Source organism: Chrysoperla carnea, chromosome 2 (genome assembly GCF_905475395.1).
Source record: "Chrysoperla carnea chromosome 2, inChrCarn1.1, whole genome shotgun sequence".
Classification (NCBI taxonomy): domain Eukaryota; kingdom Metazoa; phylum Arthropoda; class Insecta; order Neuroptera; family Chrysopidae; genus Chrysoperla; species Chrysoperla carnea.
This window is the reverse complement of record NC_058338.1, coordinates 92,657,165-92,668,303: the sequence shown is the minus strand read 5'-3', so window position 1 is coordinate 92,668,303 and position 11,139 is coordinate 92,657,165. Positions and strand designations below refer to the sequence as shown.

Here is an 11,139-nt window from a genome sequence, read left to right as displayed (position 1 = left end):
TAATTTTTTGACCCCTAGGCGATTGCCTACTCTGCCTAATGGTTAATCCAGCCCTGGTTTCTTCATCAATTTTCTTCTATTTGTTTAATATTTATATCATAAAACTCAAAGTTCCTAGCCGTAACTAACGTAAATAGTTTATTAAGAATAGGAAAATAAGTAGTTCCAGATAGGAAAACAATAAATCGAATCCAATTGGAATTTTAAAATTTTTTTGTACTTTAATTCTTAACCGTTCTTATAACACTTCACTGAACTTAATTTTAGTTAAAGTTAATACACAAAGATAAGATTTTTTTATTTAAAAATCTTATCTTTCTACGTATATAGAAATAATTCTAAAGATAAACTTTTAACTATTTAACTAGACCAGCGTATGTTGAGTAGACGCAATATATTTTAAATATTGTATACTAAATTTTTATTTTGTAAATAAGCTTTTGTCCAGTTTAATAAATAAATTCAAAATAATTTTAAGAACAAGATTCAAAAAATATACTACCGTACTTTCGTAAAGTATAAATCTAATATTTAAATAACCATGGCCAATGGCCCTTAGGGTCTAATTTAGCCTCCCTTTTTCATTTGTTTTGTAGGGGCACCTTCTAACTTTTAGAATTTTCTCCCTTAAAAATATTTTCGGATAAAAATGATGGAATGTAAATCAAATATACAGGGTGCTATTTAAGTTGGCTACATATGAAAAACTTTTTTATTATAAGGTTTACGAAAAAAAGTTATTCTTTATAAAAATCTTTGCTTTCGAAAATATTAACATTCAGTTATTCACTTTTGACATTGAATGTACAGAGTGTCTACAAATTGAAAAAGTTCGATAGAAATGTTAATGGTCGTTTAGGAATGTAGACCATTTTGAACAGATAATAAGGGAAACGGTCAAGAAATCACTCCCTGAGATATGTAGCCCTTGCACTCGTTATAAATATTAGTTTTATGCTTCTCGTAAGAATGGTAATTATCGTGTAAATAGTTGACGATAGCTAAATTCATAAAAGAAATAATAATATTTAAATTTCAAATAAAATCCACAATACGCTTTAAAAATAAAACAATTATATATTATAGAGTGATCTAAAAAAAATATTTTTTTCGATTTATACAAATTATATTATACATAAAAATATATATACTTTATTGAATCCATATTTAATAAAAATTAAAAAGCACGTTAAAAATAACAATTTAAAGAAAAAAAAAGAGTTAAATTTAAAGAAAATACATAAATGTAGAAATATCTAAAAGAAATTATATTCTAACAATTTAAATTAAAAACATGAATTAATGTTACAAATTATTAATTTATATTCCGAAAATTTATTTTTATCACAACTGTGAGGACGCGTTGGTGATGGAGAAAGAAGAAATGCATAATTTCGTTGTCTAGTTCTCGAAATTTGTTTTTTCTTAATTCGATTTCAATTTTATTTTCAATGAATCATGTTAAAGCGTGATGAGCACTTTTAGAAGTAAACCTAGGTAGGTGGAACCTTTACAATTAAGGTGTGATTTCATGGTGACGCTAGCTTCTATCATTCTAGCGTCAAATTTGATCACATAGTATGATTTCGATGCCATCTAGATAAAAAGCAGCGTTAAATCTGAGCGTCAAAATGTAGCGAAAGCGTTACATTGACTTATCGATCTATGTTATTCTCTAACCTATTTGTATCAACAACAAAACATAGTTATATATTTTAAAATAATAAGTTTTCTCACCTCCGTGCAGAAAGTGTCAACTTTCTGCCAGCTGTGCAAAACGAAGTTGCCACTTCCCGCCTCAATCGGGGAGAAAAATAATATACACACCACGGGAGCAAGTAAAGAAATTCTTAGATCTAATGTTTGTCACCCTCGATTTTCCCTCGGGCGTCAATGGACATGAGATATGAGACTTTCTTTACTTTTAATTATTAAATAATATCTAAGAAGCGCAACTGTCTGTCTGAAGTATTTTTAAACATGTTTCTTAATATCGATTGTAATTCAGTTCGAGATAAAATTTTTAGCGTCAAGTAAATGATACCAGTGTTAATTAATTGAAGATCAAATATTTTCAGCTATCGCTGCTATTTATCTAGATGGCACTTTGATCGAAATTATACCATGTGATCAAATTTGATGCTAGAAGCTAGCGTCAAGTGTCACCATGAAATCACACCTTTAACATTCCACTGATGTGAATTAAAAAGCGCGCTTATTTTAAATTTATATTGCTCTTGCCAATAACCTCTGCCAAAGCAAAATATTAGCTAGAATATTTAGCAATTACATGTCTTCTAATTTTTAAGTCTATTATTTTATTTTAAAATTGTGTGCTCATTTATGCTCGATCTAATTAACTAATAAAAATTTTTTCAAATAAATCAAAGGCATTCCGGAAATGGATATTCTGGATGTTTATCAATCCTATAAATTAAAAAAAAAAATGCATTTAATAGTTAGTTTTTTTTTTTTTTTTTTTTTGTATGAATAAATTTACCCTTTGAAAAATTTAAAATCACAAACACGTCCAGATGATCCTTGATCTAAAGCTTTTAGTTCGGTAATATCTCCGTTATCCAATTCAAAGTGAAAAATGCTAATATTAGCTTTAATACGAGTTGGATTTATGCTTTTTGGAATTGCTGCAATGCCTCGTTGAACAGTATAACGTAAAAGAATCTAAAAATCATTTTACATAATTGGTTATTCATCTACATGGTGGGCCATTTTAATCTATACACCTAAATATCTCGTTTTGTAGTTAACCAATCAAAAAATAACTCAAACAATAGTTGTAGAGTTTGATGCGGGACATTAGGTTCTGACATCAGATTGTATCTAGTTCTTCGGGTTTCTTTAATAGCTAACTTAGATTGTAAACGGTAAGAGATAGAATAACACATTAAATTAGAAAGTTGTTCCTCAAAAAAACTAACAATTTTTATTTGAAACATTTTTTCGAAAAACATAAGCTTTCGGAGGAAATGCGACTTATATGTCATTATTGCATTTAATCGAAAGAAAACACATTAACTGCGGAAAATGCTTTATCCAAAAGTTGACAAGAGCAATAGAGGACATTCGCCTGTGTCAATGACTTTAACCTACAATTATCGATAAACTTTAAGCGTATTTTCTTTCGATTAAATGTAATAAGGACATATTTTTAAGTCGCATTTCCTCCGAAAGCTAACGTTTTACGAAAAATGTTTTAAACAAAAATTGTTAGTTTATTTATTAGGATCAACTTTCTAATTTAAAGTTTCATTCTATCTCTTACCGATCTAAATTGGCTATAAAAGAAACCCGAAGAACTAGGTCCAATCTGATGCCAGAATATGATGTCTCCTACCAAACTCTGAAATTTTGTTTGTTATTTTTTGATTGGTTAGCTACAAAACGCGATATTTAGGTGTATAGATTAAAATGTCTCATGCTGTAGATACCCAAACATTGTTAGCATTACCTGAGCAGGAGTAACGTTATATTTTTCAGCGATTTTCTTTACAGTTTCATTTGCCAGTTCGTCTGGTATTTCTTTGCTAAATAATAAATGTAATTAAAAATAAAAAAAGGATTTTATTATTAATATATAACGACCACGATTTGTACGATTTGTATTGATCAAAAAAATTGCACCGATTTATTGGGAAATAACCATGCCTTTTGTCTTATGAGATTGTATAGATAATATTGATATTTTTATTAAATTTGAGTATGGGCCATCGAATTAATAATCGAAGCCTTTAAAAATATATTTTCTTTTAAATAGGTTTAATTTTTTTGAGATTTCGAATCGAAAATACACGAAAGTTTGTATTTTAAAAGAGATTTATATTTTCGAAAATGGTTAAATCTATGAATGTATAAAGATAATTTATAAAATTCTATTTTTAGAGAAATAATTAGATCTAAATATTTTGATTTAATTCAGTAATGTAATAGGGATCAACGCATTTAAATTTCTAAATATTTGTCTTTGCTATAATCGTAGCATCTGAATCTGCCTTAACCACTTAAATAAATATATTTACTCTTCGTAAAATTTAATTGCACAAAACATTTATAAAATTGTTTAAGAAAAAATCAAATTTTAAAACATATAATATTTTATTACGCCAATGGTGGTAAAAAATCGAACCATATTAATTAATATATTTGTCTCAGTTTTTTTTACAAAAAATATATTTAATAAAAAACGATCATTTTTTCATAATTAAGGATGTACGAGCGCCAGGTAAATTTTGGATAAAAGGCTTGATTTTTTTATATGAATTCTAAAAAGTGTAAGGGGGTTGTCCGATTATTTAAGTAAATAAATGACTTCAAAAGTATTAGTCTTATGGTAAAACGATGAATGGATGATATGTTTTCATACATTTCTCCAAAACTAGTAGGTGAAAATCAGAAAAGAAAAACTATTTAAAGTTAAAACCTTAATAAATTATTGAAAACATAAAAAACCCGTTGTGTCCGACTAATTAAGGATGTATAAGAACGTTAGTGGGGGACATAAATTTAAAAAAAATGTATATTTTTCAATGTTGATTGTAAATTATGTTACAACTTGGCAATATAAGACGAAAAGTGAGAATAAAATTTTTTGATATCTGGAGTAATTTTCAAAATATCGAAAATTGAAAATTTTGTTTAATTATTTAGCTTTCAATATTTCGAAATTCAAGGCAGATACCGCAAAATTTTATTCTTATTTTATTTATATTTTGTCTACAAGCTATATGAAAATTCATCATCAAAGTTGAAAATAAAGCAGAAATAATTTTAGCACTAAATCTAAAATTGCCTTGGTGCTCGTATTACCTTAAGGTTTGTAATTTTGTAAAAAAATTTTTTAGTTGCTAAAGGAGTTCCATTAAAGAAAAGAACGAAACCACCAACGAAAGATTTAAGATTGATTCTATTTGTTTTAATGTCTATTTTCCTATGACTTCTTCATTTATAAATTATCTTTTTCTTAAGACATGAAATGAATCTTTAGTTTGTCCGTAAACATTATCTTACTGGACTAATTCTAGTTCGTTCGTTCCGTAAAATCTTTATTTCACTTTTCCTCCTGCTTTTCATTACACGAAAAAATTTGAACAAATTATTTCGTTTGAATGTCTGAAGAAAATTTTAAATAAATGAATACTCACGCAGCATTTAATTTCTTGAGTAGAACTCCAATACCAGGTGCCCCTAATGGTGAATACGCAGTAATTGTAATTCCTTTCCCTTTACAGTAATTGACCAATTCATTTTGTTGAAAATATAAATGCAATTCAATTTGTAAATTTGATGGTTTTATTTCACAATTTGATAGAATTCGTTCAATTTGTTTTTTATTAAAATTTGATATTCCTATTGATTTTGTTTTACCCGCCTTTAATTGTTTTTCCATTTCCTAAATTCAAATTTAAAAAAAAAGTTTAAAATAATAAACATTTAATTAAATAAATGTGACATTAAAATTGTACAATAAAATAAATAAATAGTTTATTATAATAAATTTTGTTATTTCATTTTTTATCCAAATTGATGGGACATTAGTGTTTCGGAATTTGACCAGCAAGGGAAATTAAGAAAAATAACACAAAAGGCAACGTCCTAGAAAAAATTTCTAGAGAACTCCAGTTCAATTTCCAACTTCATAGTGTTATTTCTATTTGTTTAAACTTCAAACGATAATACTTAATGTGCGTTTATCCCGTAGAGATATTACCTATTTAGAGGGCACGAAAGAACAGTAAGTGTTCGCAGGTATGAAAGAGAATGCTGCTGAGTTACTGTATCATAGCGACGTCATAATATAATACATAGAGTTACGGTAGCTCTATGGTTAATTCATTAAAGTGTAGTGTCGTTCTTATTGGATTTTAACGCCAAGATGTCAGCGCCACAAGTAAAGAAATGTAAATCATACCTACTAGACTCAGCTGATTTTGTCATTGAATAAAAAGGCAAAAGATAGCTACTTCATTACACATTTTAATGTGCCGTGCCATATTTACTATCCTTGTCTTTTATAATTGCGATAGTTTTCCTACTTTTTTATATCATGTATATATGAAATATATCAAGGTATACTAATTGTTTAGTTCCAAGTTTGTAACGCTTAAAAATATTGATGCTACGAACAAAATTTTGGTATAGGTGTTCATAAAATCACCTAAATAATCCATTTTCGGCTGTCTGTCTGGCAACACGATAACTAAAAAACGAAAAGATTTATCAAGTTGAAATTTTTATACCGTGCCCAGGACGTAAAAGTGAGGTCTGTAGGAGCCATCTTGTAAACCGTTAGAGATAGAACAAAAGTTTAAATGTAAAAAATGTTCCTTATAAAAAATCAACAACTGTGCTCGCGAGGGCGCAAATTAGATTAGTACTCAAATTTTTACAAATTTACGTTTGGTTTTACAGTAAAAATATTAAGATAACTGACGCCATACAAAAAATTCAATAAAGCGTACATTTTATTTTTGATAGGTAATAAATATACTTCAAAAGCAAGGTCGTGATATTACATAAAAATGATGAAACCTGTTTTTATTTACCTTCCAAACTGCAACATGATCTGTCGAAGTATCAATTAAAATTTCCCCGTTTTCATTAAATGGATGAATGTCTTCACCTCTTTCAGCAAATGTAAATGGTGTGTGAACTAAATATAAATCGAGATAATCCACATTTAAGTTCTTTAATGATCTTGTTAGAAATTTCTCAACTCCTGATGGTCTAAAAATTAATAAATTTAGAAATAAATCTAAATTTCGAGATAATAAAATCATATTACTTGTTTCCAGTCGGTGGTAACTTGGTGACAATAAAAAGATCTTCTCTCTTAAGACGACCGTCCTTTATCCATTTAGTTAAAACTCTTCCAATAACAGCTTCATTTTCATAGACATAAGCTGTATCAATATGTCGATATCCAGCTTCAAGTGCACTCTCTAACGCATTTTCTAACTCTGCATCTGTTGCCTGGAATAAAATAAATAATTTTTCTCATCTCCGTGCTGAAAGTGTCAACTTTCGTCCCACTGTGCAAAACGAAGTTGGTGCTTTCTGCTTCCGTCGGGGAGAAAATTAGTAAACACAGCAAGGGAGCAAGTAAAGAATGCCTCTGAGATCTGAGACATTCTATACTTTTGCTCCTTAGATGTGTAATATACTATTTTAAGAGCGATTATGTCGCCCTATTAGCTCAGTTGATTAAGGCGTAACCACTTCCGTCCGCGGTACGCTTAGGATAGCGGGTACGATTCTCGCCGTCGCAACAAAATTAATTTAATTAATAGTTGTAATGGGCTGGTTTTCATGTTGAAAAATCCGGTAGAAAGTTTTGGCAAAATCGGAGGTAATCGGGGGCAAAACAGGCATATTGGTCTAGATAAGGACAAATATTAAAAATTTGTGTACAAAAAATTTAATAAAATCAACAGTATATAGGCGTAAGGGGCTATTTATTAATAACGTAAGCGTTTTGGATTTTATGAGTAGAAATTTAATATTAGAAATAATGTGCAGTCCCGATGACGACTACGGAAAACGAGATTGAATCTTACGTAAGAAGGGGGTTTCGGTTTGCGAAAACTTATGTATGCTTACGTGGGGGGGGGGTTAAAAAATCGTCAAAATCATGCTGATACGTAATTAATGAATGAACCCTCCCTAATCACATACTTATAGCTAATCAAATCAATGGTAAACCCCGATCGAAGAGAGGGCGAGGCGGGGATCGAAGAGGAATTATTTTATGAATATAGTAGACATAATAAAAAAAATGTCCCAGGAAATAATCGATCACGCACGTTATCCAGGGTTATGTAAAATCAATGGTTGTGAAACAATCTAATTGTTCATGTTTATAGTTGACTGCACATTATTTATAATTAATATAATATTAAAAAATAATGGGTAAATAATACAAGGTCATATGTCAGTTAAAATAAGCAGTTATGCGGTTAAAATAATACCGGAAAAATCAATATTTTATCTTTGAAATTACTCTTCACAAATTTTAACCGGTTTGAAAAAGTTTGATTGTAATAAAGAATCTTATTTTTATATTCTGTATATATGAAATATATATCAAGGTATACTAATTTTAGTCCCAATTTTGTAACGCTTAGTAAATATATAAATATATATAAACGCGTAAATATTGATGATACGAAAAAAAATTTGGTATAGGTGTTCATAAAATCACTTAATTAGTCCATTTCTATTTGTCTATCCGTTTGCCCGTCGATACGGTAACTTAAAAGAAGGAAAGAGATATCAAGCTGGAAATTTTATAGCCTCCTCAGGACTTAAAAAGTGAGTTTGAGTCCTTAAATGAGCAACACAGACCAACTGGGTCTTGGGTCCGCAGGACTCATTTTGTAAACCGTAAAGAACAAAAGTTTAAATTTACGTAATATTATTTTAAAAAAAAATAACTTTTAATTTGAAACGTTTTTATACATATCATTTTTTACCCGTGAGGGCGCAAATTAGGACAAAACTTTGGTGTCCATTTTATCGAAAACTGTAATAGATACGGAGTTGAAAATTTGCAGGTGGCTTCAAGTAGTAATATTGTGAAAAATTATCGAAAATACTTTCGAAAATTTTCCAAAACCAAATAAATGTATGGCCTCCATAATTTTGTTGAATTTTAAACTCTTCTAATTCATTAAAAACAAGTGAAAACAAGCAATTGACTGAGTTAATTGTTGAAATACCATGTATAGTCAGTGTTGATTTCTTTATCACATAACACATACAAACATGTGACACATACATAACTGATAATCAAGTATAGTACCCATTATAAAATTTCCGCCTAATTGGCGCCCTCACGGGTAAACAGTGATGTTTACAAAAAAATGTTTCAAACAAAAGTTGTTTAACTTTTGATAAGGAACATTTTTTACATTTAAACTTTTGTTCTATCTCTAACGGTTTACAAGATGGGTCCTACGGACCCAAGACCCAATTGACATATGATGCTCATTTACGAACTTGACCTCACTTTTTACGTCCTGAGTACGCTGTAAAAATTTCAGCTCGATATCTTTTTTCGTTTTTGAGTTATCGTGTCCACAGACGGACAACCTGAAATGGACTAATTAGGTGATTTTATGAACACCTATGACAAAACTTTTTTCCTAGCATCATTATTTTTAAGCGTTACAAACTTTGGACTAAACTTAATATACTATGTATATTTCATATATACATGGTATAATAATACAAGTACTGACATTCAACACTTTCTATATACAGAGTATTTCAACAATTAACTCAATTGTTTGTTTTAACTTGTTTGGTGTAAATAATATGACAAAAAAATAAAATAATTTATTTATTTATCGACTCAATAATATTTAGGAGATTTTGATTTTTTTTTGCAAATAAAGTGGTTGGACGCGACAACGGAGACACTACTTAAAAAGATGAATGACATTTTCAAAACAAACCAAAAGATATCCGGCTTATTATCAAAGTAAAAGTTGATAATAAAAAAAAAAATACAAATTACAATTGTTCTTTTTGTCCCAGTGTGGTACACTAAATGTAAGAAGCAGCTATAAAGCAGTTCGCTATTCGTTAAGTGCGTACTCATGGTAGGGACAATAAAAACGATGCCAGCGCTTCCAGTGAAAAATTTTGGCTGGCTATAAAGGAGGCTGTTATGACTAGTTTGTAGTTATTTACATGTTAATGTTATAAAAAATGTTAAATTAAAATTATTGAAAAACATTAATTAATTAAACTTAATGCATTAAAAATTGTGAAAATAAGAAATAAAATTGCACAAATATTATTTTTCAAATGTAAATTATCATAATTATTTAAGTAAATTTTCGGGAAAATAATATTAAATTTTCAATGTAAGTCATAAATGCAATCCATACAATTATATATGCATCCATATAATTATATAATTAAGATTGTGTATCGTTACCATGGAAACGCCTCCTATAAAACTCGCGCACGATGCGAATAACATTAGGCTATCTTTTTCTACTTACACTTACAATTAGTTTAAATATTATGGATATAAATAGAACATTCAGATAAACAGTAATAAACTTTTCGCCGCTACAAACTTTCACAAAAAATCAACTGCATTGTTTTTATTTTATTGTAGAAGAATTTAAGGTATTTCGATACCAAAACGAAAGTGTAACCAAAAAACAGGGAAATCTAGTGTGCCAATTAATGAATATATACATAATACGTCTTCTGTATAAACAACCCGATTCTGTGTACAGTTTACGATAAATTAATTATAAAAAAACCGCCTTTTTTACATGTTATTTGAAGAAGTCATAATAAATGTGGACTTTTTAGTCAATAAGTGCTTTTAAAAATGTTTTACCATTTACATAAAAAACTTGTATCATTATTCCTCAAGTTTTAGCTTTAAAATTATACCAAAATTAAAAACTAAGTGCATAAAAATTTTTTTTGGTAAAAACACTGACTTTGATAGTTAATTTCTCTTAAATTCGTACAGAGAATCGATATGAATTTTTCATAAAAGACGTATAGAGCCTAGAGGGATGATTAATTTATAAATAAAATTTCAAAATTTTTTAGATCATTTTCATTTTTTGGTATCGAAATACCTCATATCACGAAATATCGATCTCATATTAATGCAATAAAAATATAATTAAATTGTTTATTGATATATATTTTTTATTATGTATTTATTTTGATTTCTTTGAAATAAAAGAGGTATAAAATTGTAAACTCACTTGCCATGTACCAAAGCCTAATGCCGGCATTTGTTTTCCATTGCCAAGATCAATATTAATTTTACAGGCCATAGTTATTGTGATTACTAATAATATTAACAAAATGTAATAGTGATGTGAAAGACTCTATTTTGATTGAAAGTCTCACAAATACTGAATGTAGGAAATTAATTTCAACGATCTGTACAATCTATGTATGATAATAATAATCATCATCATTTACATACTTTTTATATTTATTCCAACATTAAATACCACCTCCTTTAACAAACTTTTTTTTTTTTCTTTTACCTCTTTTTATAAAGTTAATTATTAAAATGTCTCTATGTGTATAGGTAGTACCTATATTAAGGTAGTCCGGCTGTTTGTGCAAGTACGGTGT

The 11,139-nt window shown here is 28.6% G+C and overlaps 1 protein-coding gene across 1 annotated transcript; it reads right to left on the bottom strand.

Annotated features, from left to right (window-relative positions):
- Positions 1 to 1,302: 1,302 nt before the first annotated feature.
- Positions 1,303 to 10,939, bottom strand: LOC123293846 (1,5-anhydro-D-fructose reductase). The gene is made up of 7 exons (XM_044874795.1): positions 10,758 to 10,939; positions 6,800 to 6,987; positions 6,561 to 6,741; positions 5,160 to 5,407; positions 3,470 to 3,545; positions 2,501 to 2,682; positions 1,303 to 2,427 (listed from the first exon to the last, which is right to left on the bottom strand). The coding sequence occupies exons 1-7, from the start codon at positions 10,827 to 10,829 to the stop codon at positions 2,385 to 2,387; spliced, it is 990 nt and encodes a 329-aa protein (XP_044730730.1). The 5' UTR covers positions 10,830 to 10,939; the 3' UTR covers positions 1,303 to 2,384.
- Positions 10,940 to 11,139: the final 200 nt, after the last annotated feature.